At 45.8% G+C, this 13,457-nt stretch overlaps 1 protein-coding gene across 2 annotated transcripts; it reads right to left on the reverse strand.

Moving 5' to 3' along the window:
- Positions 1 to 1,663: 1,663 nt before the first annotated feature.
- On the reverse strand, positions 1,664 to 10,307 carry pcdh18a (protocadherin 18a). Of its 2 annotated transcripts, none has more exons than XM_056372589.1 (4): positions 6,951 to 10,307; positions 6,136 to 6,224; positions 5,350 to 5,522; positions 1,664 to 3,356 (listed from the first exon to the last, which is right to left on the reverse strand). In XM_056372589.1, the coding sequence occupies exons 1-4, from the start codon at positions 9,438 to 9,440 to the stop codon at positions 2,512 to 2,514; spliced, it is 3,597 nt and encodes a 1,198-aa protein (XP_056228564.1). In that variant the 5' UTR covers positions 9,441 to 10,307; the 3' UTR covers positions 1,664 to 2,511. The 2 variants fall into 2 exon arrangements, with proteins under 2 accessions (XP_056228564.1, XP_056228565.1); XM_056372590.1 differs by having other exon boundaries at positions 6,136 to 6,191; positions 6,951 to 10,306.
- Positions 10,308 to 13,457: the final 3,150 nt, after the last annotated feature.

The following is a 13,457-nucleotide window of genomic DNA, read 5'->3' on the forward strand; positions in this document are numbered from 1 at the left end:
TCTGTTTCCAGTCGGAAGGCTCTGGTCCTCTTATCGTCGAAGCGCCAGGTACGGCGAATGTCTTCAAATCTTCCAACAGCCATAGTGGCCTTGTACATGGGATTATGTAGAGGACTCCCAAACAACTTACGGACTGATACATCCCAGTTCTTCTCACTTCCTGCAAGCAGGGTCAATCCAATGAAGGCCATGAATTCATCTTTGAGGACATTTTTCCATTCTTTTCCTCTAGCTGTTGCTACTCTCTGTCCTTCCAAGTTTGTGCACTTCATCACCTCTTGTATTATATCATTAGTTTTAGCTAGTTATAACGTAGGCTAATTTGTTGATAAATAATAATAACAACAGTCATGAAAGACACACACACAATATTATATGAAGATAATACTTACACGTATCAGCTCTTGCTTTGTAAAATAATCTTCCTGAGGGGTGACACTTCTGATATAGTCTGTGTGATCCAAAGTTAATTTATTCCTGACAGCCTCAGTTGATAAGAATCAAAGGTTCCCATTGGATTCCATAGAAAATGCATGCGGGTCATTTTTGACCCACTTATGGAAGCTTGGGGTAGTATTACAAAAACTACAATTTCTTAAAATGTATAAAAGGTAAGTTAAAAATGTAAATGGCATTATATCAAAAACATGTTTTTTGAGGAATACCTGGAATATGAAATAATAACAATTTTTCATTACGAAGATATTTCAAGAAAACAACCTCACCGGGTCATTTTTGACCCACTTATGCATCTAAGGGTTAAGCTAGTTTGGTTTACAGGAGGCTAAGCTAATTTGGCATTTAGCATTCCTTCACTCACAGGCAGGCAGTGCTTGTTGTTTATTGAGGCTTGGCCTCCTTAATGATGAAGACAAATGAGCTCATTATCAAGTGTTTGTGCGTGTGAGAGTAAGTGTGTTTGTGTTCATGTGTTGCCTACATGCATCTGCCAGTCTACTGTATGTGTTCTCATAAGTGTGTGTAGCCTTGTTTTGAAGGAAAGCTCCATCTCATGAGGTTAATTGCTTCGTTTAGCCTTAGTTGTTGAATTGTCCCTCCTTTAAACGCAACTCAAAGTTCTGTCTTTTATGTACGTAGCACGTGTGTGCTCTTGCTCGTGACTGTATCAGCCAATCAGCAGCGATGATCACTAGCAGAGTGAGTGAAGGGAAGATAGGGGAGGGGCTCATCTCCCATTTTGTATTTAATTGTATTATGAATCCTTATGGCTGCGTTGTACAGGATACATTGACTTCTTATCATGTGCAGCCATTATCAGATGCTGTTCATTTATTTACCATAAGTGTGATGCTGTCATGGATGAGATAAACGGTGAGATAGAGAATCCCTACTCGGTAATTAAATTAACACCTAAATGCATTTTAATCTAAAGAGATCATTTGGGAATAAATTCATAGCTAATGGTGTGTTTAGTAGAAAAATCATGCATGTGAATTGTGGTATAATGAGGATCGGTGAGGGTTTGTATGGAGAGCACACAGCAGTTTGGCTGTGCTGCAGTTCTGATGTTGGACATTAGGGGGTGGTAAAAGACAGGGGGGGCAAATGGAAGCACTTACAGAGGAAAACAAAAGAAATTAAGCAAGAACAGACAATTTGAATAAAGTAAAGCATGAAATTACTGATACTGTTCAGACATAACCCTGTTATGAATCCCTCCACTTTATTTATCATCCACTGGTCACAATGTTACCATACAAAACCGAATTCCAACATGGAACTGCATTGGAATGTGATTATTTTTAATACGCACACACACATTCAATAACAAAATTAAATACAGTTGTTTTATAAAATAAACAGAGCAGAGGAAAAGAGACACATTGAGTGATATTAAGACATGCAGTGACAAATATAAAAAATAGACATTTCTTTTCTTTTTCTGTACAAACATACATGGACACATATAAATATATAGAAGTAGAAAAGAGTGTATTTTTAAAATACAAAGGTCAAATTGTACAGTTACATTCCATAATAACAAAACAGGAGACATAGCACAATATTCAAGTGAGTTTGCCTTTTTCCACAGACGCTGTACAATATTGTACACTGTAAAAGCAGAAATTAGATCACACAACTGTTGGTTTCTCTCGGTGGAGTCTGTTCACGCCGCTGTAAACATTACAAACGAAGTAAGGGTACAGTCTTTGTTGGTGGATTTCTGTTTGAAATCACTCATTCAAGCAACTTTCGGAGAGACTGTAATGACAACTGAGCAATCTGTTCTCGGAGTGATCGCTTTCATGCCTTCACGTCACCTCCATCACAACTTCAGTGCCATATTTTATTTTCTCTGAGTCTCTCAGCGCTTAGGCAGCAAAGAGGATATTTGGTAAATTAAACAAGACAAGCATTACAGTGAACAAGAAACAGTCATCATATAGTTTATACAAGTTGGCACAAAGAACACGCATTTGCCAGAATGTGTTGAAATGTTGCTCCCATCACACAGTGAAACCATGCTATGCCTTCTCTATTTGTTCCTCTCTAGTTCTGCCTGACGTCCTGCAGCAGTTTGTTGATCTCGTGCACCAGCTCGCTAGCGTCCATGCCTGCCTCGTGGCGGCTTTCGCTGCGCTTTCCACCTTGGTGACCCTGATGGAAGACGCCATCAAAGTCATCTTCCTCGTAGTTCTCTGGGATTTCTTCCATGGCTGGCAGCCATTTGAGGTGCGGCGGCTGTCCGTTGGTGGAGGTGGAGGTGGAAGTGGAGGTGGAAGATGAAGGAGAAGAAGAAGAGGAGGAGGAAACATGGTTGGTCCCCACAGATCCAGTTCCAGGGTTTAGATAGTGGGTATTAGCTGCCCACGCAGCCACACCTGGGGGATAAGCAGGACCTTTCCCACCTGGCAACAACCCTCTACGATTGTCCTGAGGAACAGCGTTGTTACTATGGTTACTAGCAATGTTGCCACCACGTCCGCTTCCTCTCTCAGTGGTTGATGAGGACGAGGGGGGGCTTGTTTCAGTGCACTCTGTGTATGAGTCCATATTAGGGGGGAGGAGCCGCTGGAACACGGAGTTCATCTCTGTGAGGAGGGAGCCAGCCCCTCCTCCAGCTGCACATGCATCACTTCCTCCTCCGGCGATGACTCCCCCAGCTCCGGCTTCTTCGTTCCCAGACTCCTTGCCAAAAGTGGAGAAGCTTTTGCGGCGCTCCGAGTCAACTGAGGACTGGTCATCGTCGATCTGTGGCTGCTGAGAGGACTCCTCTCCGGGGATGTACATGTTGTTGCGGTAGTCAGAGGAGGAAGCGGGCGATGAGAGGGGGGGCATCCAGCACTGGTCAGAGTGTCCCAGGACGCGACATTCGTCCGTGCACAGTCTCATAGCTGAAGCAAAAAAAAAACAAAACAAAACAAGGGAGAGAGAGTCAAGAAGAGATCCAACTACAGGAAAGTTTTTATGACATTTACTGAGGAAACAAAAACAACGAATAACTGCAAAACAAAGCAAGTGATACATCTCAAGTGATCAAAAAATATTTAGACAGAAGTAGGGTTTGAAAAATGTTATGTACAAAAAATGTCAATACGCTTTAATAAAACATGTCTTAAACCTTGAGACTGTGGTATGGTATCGCTATACTTGACGAGATACACAGTTCAGCAGGAGGTCATGGTTCTGATTCTTTTTCTTTTGCATGGAAACAAGAGCTGTTGAGTCTGAGACACCTTGCCTTATACTATTAGAATGCTTTGTGTACCATACGTATTGAATATTTTATATTGCAGCGCTTCAGCCTTTCATTAATTTCAAAATCACAGCTCTGCCTGGTGGTGGTTTCCCTCGTTTTTTTTTTCCTCCTGATGTCTTCATATTCCTGCCTGGAGGAGCAGATTGTTGGTATTTACAGCCTACAGCTCGACTATCCGGGCAGTGCCAGGTATGAAAACAATCACAGGAACTAGATAAATAAATAAATAAATAAATAACTGCCAGATCCCACTCGAATGGCATCACAGGCAGATGTTAATGTAATATTTGGCTGCTCTGCCGAGAATGTACACACCCAATTGTGTGGCTGAGGCAGGGATTTGCTTGTTTAGTTCTTTTATCATATCTAGCATGAATAGCCACATTTGCCCATCTAAATAGAAAAATCTAAACAAATTAAATCTATTGGAGAGAAACAGGGATAATCCTCCCTCTCGGCCCATTATCTCCTTCCCCTCCCCTTTTTTTCATATTAGAATAAAAGATAGTGGAAGGGAAGGGAAAAGAGGAGGGCTGCAACACCTCCAAGTCTTTCTCAAAGGGAGAAAAAAAAGAGAGATAAAGAAAGACCATCCATGTCCACCACCCCTCCCTTTACCCGTCTCAATAAAGATAGAGAATACATTAACAAGTACAGAAGAGAGAGAGAGCAATGCTGAGGAGCTCTTGGGCATGTGGGGTAGAGCGAGGGAGGGACAATCAGTGAGAGAGAGAGAGAGAATAACATCATTCTAAAAGCAATTACTATGAATTCTCCTCAGTTCAGACATGAAAGCGTACCACTGTCACTCACCGGGGGGGGGGGGGGGGAGAAAAAGAAAAGAAAAAGAAGGGAGGAATAAAAACAGCTCCCTGAGACGCATACCGATGAGTGACAGGCAACTCATCTCCGCTCCAGGGAGGATTTTACAGACACGACTCTATCTGAGGGGCAGATAACGCACACACACACACACACACACACAGACACACACATATAGTAACACAAACAGCCAGACACACTGTAACCTCTCTCGGTGTGATAACGAGCGTGGAAATGAGGGCTGTGTGGAAGAATGGGGCTGAGTACAATGGGGATTGTGTTGGCAACAGGGTGAATGGAGTGGCTGTATAGGCAGGTGTACAGACAAATAATGGGCTTAGGCCTGATGCTGTCCGTGGTGCTGAAATTTGTCAGGCAGGAGGTACATTAGAGGGCTTGGGTGTGGTCTGGAGGAGAGCTCGGGTCAATACTAGTTCATGTCAAATTTGGTCTGAGAAAGAAAATGTCTCATTTTCGAAACAGAATCTTTCAAGTTTTTCAGTCATTTCATGTGACTTAGGGTGGATCAAACCTCGACAAAATCCATCCAAAAGTGTAACCAAAACCTTTGCGAGATAAGATTCAGCTTAGGTGTGATTGCGCCGCGAAGGTGAGATGATAGTTGAGTGTGAGGTATCACTGTAGAAGGTGCAAGGTATGTGACTCAGCTGAGTGGAGCCAATTTGGCAAGTTATGGTGAGAAAAGTGCAAAAAAAAAAAAAAAGAAACAAAAAAGTTGTTTTGGTGTGTAGCCGCGAAGGAGGAGAGGGAGAGGGTAAAAAATAAGCTGGTTTCTCAAAGCTCACCTGGGTGGAGTCGATGGTGCATTTCGAGGTGTATCAGGTCAGAAAAGCCCTCCCCCAGCAGCAATCTGTCCACGGGGGATTCCCTCCCCATGTCACAGTCACTGTCCCCCGCCTCGCTGTCCCCACGGCCACTGTCCTTCAGGCTGAACTTGTCCATGTCTTGTAATGCATACCTGCGGGGAAGCATTCACAAAAAGATTACCAACACAAAATACAAAGCTGAATGTATTCTGTTATGCACGCTGACAGAATTAATCTCTTCTTGTAGGAAAGACTAATGAGAAATAAATCCATCACATAAAACTTAAGGATGCTTCTGGAATCTGTCAAAATCTCTAAGACTCTGCACATAAATCCTACATTGTGGATAGATCCCATCAATAAATCTATCACAACAGCCTCTATGGGTATCAATAAATCTATCATCTGCAGATTATATAGAGGGGAGTATTATGATGAAAGTCGTGATGGATGCACACTTCAAAACCTGAGCCCAATTCTTTAAGAAGAGAAGCAGCCTACCAAGAAAATAGTTGTGACATTCAGACAAATGAGTTGCATACTTTTGAACTGAATGACATTGGTATGATAACAACTTATGAAAAAAAATACATTTACACGCCATCAAACCATGATCTCCATGTAACTGAGCAGCTGACAGGCAAAACTTCACAACAGGTTGTTGGGAAATGTAATACACAATGAAACACAAGTGGTTTAAAAAGTAAACAAAAGATAATCTGTTAGGGGAGGAAGGGGGAGGACTGAGGGATAGGGGTAAATTACCTGTAGCTGCGGGAGTATTTGTTGCCACGGAAACTGGGTCTGGGCTGGTACTGGCCCTGATGGAGCATGGACAGAAGCTGTGAGACTTGCTACATCCAAAAATAACAAAACAAACAAAATAAAACAAACAAAAAGAAACAGAAAAAAAGGGGAGGGGGGGGTGAATAACAGATGGGAAATTGAGGAGGGGGGTAAAAAAAAGGAGAGAGAGACAACACAGAAGACAAAATAATGGATGAGTAAACACAAAATGTCTGATGGAGAGGCTGCTGAAAATGGATGAGACAAAATGGATGACGTTATAACAGAAAAAAAAAGGTAGATGGGGGTGAGTCTAGATGAATATGGAGACATATGACTGAGGGGTGAGTTGTGGTTATGACGGAGGTGATGGTGACAGGGTGTAAACAAGGTAAAGACAAAGACACATCTATAATCATCAACAGTTTTAATGAGAGTCAGTTTGAACTACAGGGCAATGTTGATTAAGTCACTGTCACACATGGAGATGAGTTAATTTGCTCAAACGGAGACAGCTGTGTGAGGATGAGAGGGCTGGTGTGTGTGTGAGTGTGAGTGAGTGTGTGTGAGTGTGTTTATTTCTGTGTGTGAGAGTGAGAGAGAGAGACTGAGAGAGGAGAGAGAGAGAGAGAGAGAGAGAGAGAGAGAGAGAGAGAGAGAGAGAGAAAATTTGGATGGGGCTGAGGGAGTACATTTGAAATTTCTGAGAGTAATTTGCTTCTGAGTGAGTTAGTGTGTGTGTGTGTGTGTGTGTGTGTGTGCGAGTGTGTGTGTCAGGGTGTGTATGTGCTCACCTCCACTGGTGGAGTTGCGTGCGCCAGTTCCAGGGCGAAGCTCTCTGGAATGTGATTGGATGAGATGGTCACTAGGCTGTTCAGGGATTGGCGGCTGTGGTGGTTCTGTCTGCTCCCCATCTGGGCTCGGTCCATTGGGGGCGTGGCTGAAGGTGAGCGGTGGTGAGCTCTGATTGGCAGGGTCCCGTTCACAGTGGGAACCAGGGTGATATCACCTTTGTGGATTTGGCGCGAGGGCTTCTTGGGGTGGTGCTGGTGGGTCGACTCAGCCACCCGGCAGTTGTAGGAGTTCCTGGTGTCCTTCTTCTCACGGTTGCAGCGAGCAGCAAACACCACCATGATGACCAGGAGCACGGCACAGATGGCCCCCAGGGAGATGATGATAATCAGGGATGCGTCGAGTGAAGACTCCCCCTGGTCCATCACCTGGACGTGGTTCTCCATGTTCTCATAGAGGGTGATTTTCAGAACCGCCTTAGCACTGAGGCTCTCGCTTCCCTGATCTCGGACCACGACTGTCAGCTCGGCGCTCTCCTGGGGGAAGTTCTCCAGGCTGGCGTTGGCGTGGATTTCACACGTTCTTGGGTCAATGAGGAAGAAACCCTCCTCGTTGCCGCTGACGATGGAGCAGATGAGCTCAGCATTGACCCCTGTGTCATGATCGGTCGCCCTGACCACTGTTACCAAGTGCCCGGCCTCTGTGAACTTTGATGCAGGCACATCAGCGGTGAAGTTCCAGAGCTGGGGCACCACGATGACTGGAGGGTTGTCATTCTCATCCAAGATGTTGAGCACAACTGTAGCATTACTCAGCAGAGGTGGTTTTCCTGCATCTTTGGCTTGGACAACAAAGGAGATGCGACTTACATCCTCACGATCAAACGCGCGCAGTGCATAGATGGCGCCATTGGAGGGGTCGATGGTGACGTAGGTGGAGATGGAGCTCCCGTGAACAGAGTTCTCCAAGATGGAGTAGCTCACCTGTCCATTGGCATCCAGGTCGGGGTCTGTGGCCATGATGGAGGTCAGATACGCTCCAGGGGCATTGTTCTCTGATTTAAAGATCTCATATCGCCCCTTCTCAAAACGTGGTGGGTTGTCATTTTCATCAGTGACATGCACAGTGAAATGTTTGACAGTGGAGAGACTGGGAGTCCCCCGGTCCTCTGCCACCACTGTCAGACTGAACTCTGACCTCTTCTCTCTGTCCAGAGAAACGTTGGTCAGAATCATGTAATTGTTCTCATAAGTCTTCTGCAGTTTGAAATAGCCTTGACCATGAAGTTTACACTCTACCTCCCCATTCAACCCCGCGTCCAAGTCCTCCACCCTCACCAGAGCTACAAACGTGTCCAGAGCAGAAGCCTCAGATATGTAAGCTGCATCCCCGTTCCCCTGAGAGGACATGAGATTGATGCTGATGTCTGGTTTGTTGTCGTTCACATCTACCACTTTGACCAGGATCTTGCAGTGAGCGGGCATTGAGTTCGGACCCATGTCCTGCGCTTGCACATCAATATCGTAGGAGTTCATGGTCTCATAGTCCACACGCCTGATGAGGGTCAGGTGACCGCTGTCTGGGTTAATTTTGAAGGTCTCCATTATTTTGGGGGACACGTGACTACTGAAGGAGTAGACTATTTTGGCGTTAGTGCCCTCATCCGCGTCAGTGGCGTTTAAGTCAATGAGCAGAGTGCCAACAGGTGCGTTTTCTGGAAGATTTATGACATATGACGACTTGTCAAAAATTGGGCTGTTGTCGTTTGAATCAGCCACACTGATTCTGAGGAGGGTCGAACCCGTTCTCGGGGGAACGCCCCTGTCAGAGGCCGTGTATTGAAGTTCGTAATTGGAGCGCACCTCCCGGTCCAGCTCCCTGAGCACCACCAGCTCAGCATATTTAGCCCCGTCAGTCCTGGACTGGATGTCAATCTTAAAGAAGTTGTTGGGCTCTAACGCGTAAGTGTACAGGGAGTTCTCCCCGACGTCGGGGTCTGTGGCGCTGTCCAGGGGAATGCGCGCTCCCACGGCCGCGCTCTCGGAGATCTCAATGGGGATGACAGCACGGGCGAACTGGGGTGCGTTGTCGTTGATGTCCAGCACTTCCACCTCGACGTGAAACAGCTGCAGGTGCTCGGTGGGCAGGGTCAGCACGTCAAATTGAATGGAGCAGTTGAGATTCTTTTCGCAGAGTTTCTCACGGTCAATTTTGGTCCTGATGCTGATTTCTCCGTCCTGCTCTCGCACCGTAAGGAAAGACGAGCTCCCTCTTTGCATAGCTCTGAAGCGGAGCGACACTGAGCTCGGAAGTTTAGCCAGAACATCCGCGACATCTTCCTTTAAACGGGCGATAACCGTGCCAACCTTCTGCTCCTCATAAATCTGATATTTTAGTGTCTTACCGGTGACGTGTTGTGCTGCCAGCGCCAAAACAACCACAACTTTCCACATTCTTGCCAGACAGAGTCCCTTCATCTTTCTTGGTTGCATCTTTGTGGAAGCCAAAAAACAGATTAAAATTAGCTCCAAAATGTAGAGCAAGGAAAATCCAGTTTTAACTTAAAGTAAATGCTGTCCACCTTCAATCAGCAGCTGCATTGCTTTCTCCGCGGAGCGATTAGGGAAAAAAACACTCGAATATTCAAGACAGGCTATCTCAAGTTGCACTAATTTCCATAAAAGCATCCAAACGTGCTTCTATCTTTCCTCCCTTATCATACAGACATGCTCTAGTGTGCAGGAGAACCAGCTGAGTGCCACTGAAATCTGTGCGCCTTTCTCCCTCTCCTCCCTGCGTCTGGTCTGTGCGCCGTGCGCTCTCTCACGCTCCCTCTCTCCGTTTGAGGTGCCTCTGCACACAGACTTGCCCAAAATAACCCGCCTCAAACCAACTAGTTGTACATCAGCCACGGCCCCCCCTTTCACATCCCGGGAAAGGCAAAGGCTTCTTAAATCAAAAGCTGGCTGGTGGCCACTCAAACTCCACAGAGGAGAGGAGAAGGAGGCGCAAGAGGGGTGGAAAAAAAGAAAGTGGGGGGTAAAAAAAAAAAACCCCGCCCTGTGGGGTTCACTTTCCCCACTTTTTCAGATTAACGACCAAACCGCTACAATGGACAAGGGAGAAAATACACTGGAGAAGAAAACATCCATTCAGAGAGCTTACCCTGACGCTGTAAAAACACGGGAAGGTTTACAACTTTCTCGCTTCGGTTCTGTTCCCTGCAGACAGCATGGAGACGCAGAAAACAGTCAGAGTCTAAATTCTCATTAGACAAGACAAAGATACAGTCACCACCTATAAAGCCATGGTAGGCGCACTTTTGATAGCTATACAACATATAACATATAACCCAACCCTGGCACAAACGGCTGTCACTACTCACTCCAACTACACGACTGACGCACTGGATGCCTTGGCATTAGCGCATATACATGCCATGAGCTTACTGTATTTGTGTTCTTTCAAGTGGCAGCTGACTACCCGCTTCTCCCCCTCTTTCTCCGCGCACAGGCACTTTGTTGTAGATGTTTTGAGTGCAATATATAGGGTACATATAAATATATGCATAAATATATATATATATATATATATATTTTTTTTTTTTTTTTTCACATGCGCCTCATCTGTGGCTGTCTATGGGTGAGAGTATAAGCCGGGTAAGCTGTGTGGCGAATCGCGCTGAAAGGGAGCCGGACTCTAATGAATGCCTTTAAAGAGTCGGTCACGCCGAGGAGCAGCTCTGTCCCCGTGCACAAATCTGTTCAACATCACTTCAAACTCCCCGCAGGATGGGGTTTTGATAACGCAGCATCCGAAACGCACCAGTTTCTAGCATGCATTTTTAGCCCCCCCCCCCCACACCAGAAAAAAAAGGTTTAATTTGTGTAGCCTAAATGCGCATGCACGGGCGAGGGCAGAAAGAAAAAGAAATAGAAAGAGAGAAACGAAGAGACAGAGGAGGAGAAAGAGGGACAGAGAGAGAGAGAGAGAGAGATAGAGAGAGGGAGAGATAGAGATAGAGAGGGTGAGAGAGAGAGAGAGATATCTAAGGTTTAACGAATGTGCACAACTGGGACCGTGCATTCTGGAGACCATCTGGCGCGGTTTGTTTGGCACCAGGACCCGGCGATTACAGGCGACCAAACAAGACTCCAGCGGAGCCCCGAACCCCACACAACTGTGAGGAAATGAGTTGTCATGGGGGATTGTGGAGTACCAAGCAGCTTTTCCAGATCCATTCACACATTTTGCGCGCGTGTTGTGGGTTGTGGTTTGCACTGGTGTGTGTGTGTGCGCGCGCGTATTAAACATTGAGCGAAAGATAAATGTGCTCAACTCATAGGAACTTCAGTTATTGCAGTAGCAGGTCACTAAAACCCTCATGCATATTCAAAACAAATGTTATAGCAGGAGTTGAAGATGACAGAAGACTGTAGCTGACCATCTGGAGCAGAAACCCAAGAACACAACACCCCTTCAAACAGACCAAACTGGTAACTGTCCGTTTACTGATAGGGCTTATTTCTCAGTCAACACTTCCAGAATCATTCCCGAAGACCATAATTAACCTTAAGAAATAGATAGATACAAAATCTGCAAAACAGATGAATAATTTACCAGCAGCTGCTACCGGCTGCATGAGAAATGTAGTATAAACATGGTCTCAGGACTTGATGATGTTATCCACTTGAACCAGGTTATTCAGTGTGGGCTGATCTTCTAACGCAAGACATCTGCACAGCTTTTAACAGCTTTCTGCGCGTTTGCCCGAAAACAATAGTTTATTAAATATTCCAAACGTGCGCGAACACCAAGCAGAAGTTCTCCTTTTGAACCCAGAGCCCGCAAATTGGCGGAAAACCTTTATTCCCACTATACCCAGTGTCTATTCATCGCCTGAGCCATGTCTGCAAAATGTTTGCACATCTTTCACCATAGTGCGCTTGGTATTTAAACAGGTTTGATACGGGCGCCCGGCATTTCCATAGCTCCAAATGCTCCACAATGCAGTAATGCAATTACTCCCTGCGTCCCAGAGAAGCTAATCACATTTGGAGAACAAAGTCAGCTCCGGAGTTTATGGAAGAAGGCAGCAAAAGAAAGAGACAGAGTTGGAAGGAGGGGGGTTAGGAGGGGGGTGCACTGGGGTTTTAAACACTGCGCAGAATAAAACAATTAATGTATAGAGGGGGTGTAATCTAAGTAAAAAGCAGATGGAGGCTTAATACATTTAGGCACGCTACATAACCAGAGCAGCCGAACAAACATGGGCCTTTTTAATGCTTAAGAACAGCAATAATTGGGCTAAAAATATTCATCCGCTGCAGCAGGTGCAAAGATGCCAAGTCTCTTGGATTTAGTAAGTTTTTTTTTCTTTTTTGTTTAACTTCTGCTTCCAGCTCCCCAAAGATATTTTTATTGATCCACAGGCGGCTCTGAAGCCCAGATCAGTGTCTGCACAAATGCATGCTATCAGGACAAACAAACAAACAGCTCTACTGCCCGGGTGCGGCTCTCTTCTCTATGCAGTGCCTAACAATTGGCTCCGTGTGACCGGGCCTTGTAGCCATAAAGTGATAGTGTGAATTAAACTTCTCTCTGCCGTCTCTGCCATATTCTCTCTCTCTCTAGTCAATAGGCGCAGCAGGTGCGTGCGGCGGTAGTGATGCGCCTCCGGACCCCGGTTCAGATTGGAGTCAAGAGGAATGTGTGCGTGCGCGAGCGCGTGTGTGAGTGTGCGAGGTGATGCTGGTGGTTTGGTTGTAAAGGCACGCGAGCATCTGTCGCCTCGTCTGCCCGCTCATTGTCACTTATTCAATTAGGGGCGATTTGGTGGATTCCTTTCCAGAGGGGGAGGAGGGGGAGGACCACAGAGAGGTTGGGAGTTTGCTTTCACTGCTGCAGGAGGGAGAAGTTGATACCTCCCCCTACACACACACACACACATACACACACACACACACACACACGCACACACACACACACACACACACACACACACCCTACCACCCCCTTCAGAGCAATGATTGTTATTCATCCGAGTCTCCTCTTGCCTCTCCCCCTCTTCTTCCTTGCTTTCATTAGAGGTCCATAGAGCTTTATTACTTTATGACTCGTTGGCCACCATTGTATGTGTGTGTCTGTGCGAGCAGACAAGAAAGAGTGCACTGCCTTGTTCTTGTTCACAGTGCATGCGGTGATCACACTCTGAGCGCAGCATATTGCAAGCGATGTCAACAGTTGGGCGACAAATTTATAGCCCAGGCAGAACTGTGAGGCATAGAAAGAGTGTGTCTGGTCACCTTTAAAGTGGGCGCGTTACTGCACTGCTCTGCCAGTCCCCCAGCCCGGCAGCCGATGAAAAGAACAGGCTCTTATTAGTTTTTTTTTTTTTTACAGACTTGACTGACTTATGCGGTAGGAGAGGTGTATAAAATATTCATACCTTTCCTCTGCAAGACCAGTATAAGGTGTCATTTTAACTCTGGCATGGGTGTACTGTATGG

This window comes from Seriola aureovittata, chromosome 3, assembly GCF_021018895.1.
Source record: "Seriola aureovittata isolate HTS-2021-v1 ecotype China chromosome 3, ASM2101889v1, whole genome shotgun sequence".
NCBI lineage: Eukaryota > Metazoa > Chordata > Actinopteri > Carangiformes > Carangidae > Seriola > Seriola aureovittata.

Coding starts and splice junctions, on each gene's coding strand:
- pcdh18a (XM_056372589.1), bottom strand. CDS start 9,440: ATGCAACCAAGAAAGATGAAGGGACTCTGTCTGGCAAGAATGTGGAAA. Junction 6,225..6,950: donor ACGCAACTCCACCAGTGGAG/GTGAGCACATAC, acceptor TTTTGGATGTAG/CAAGTCTCACAGCTTCTGTC. Junction 5,523..6,135: donor AAATACTCCCGCAGCTACAG/GTAATTTACCCC, acceptor GCTTCCCCGCAG/GTATGCATTACAAGACATGG.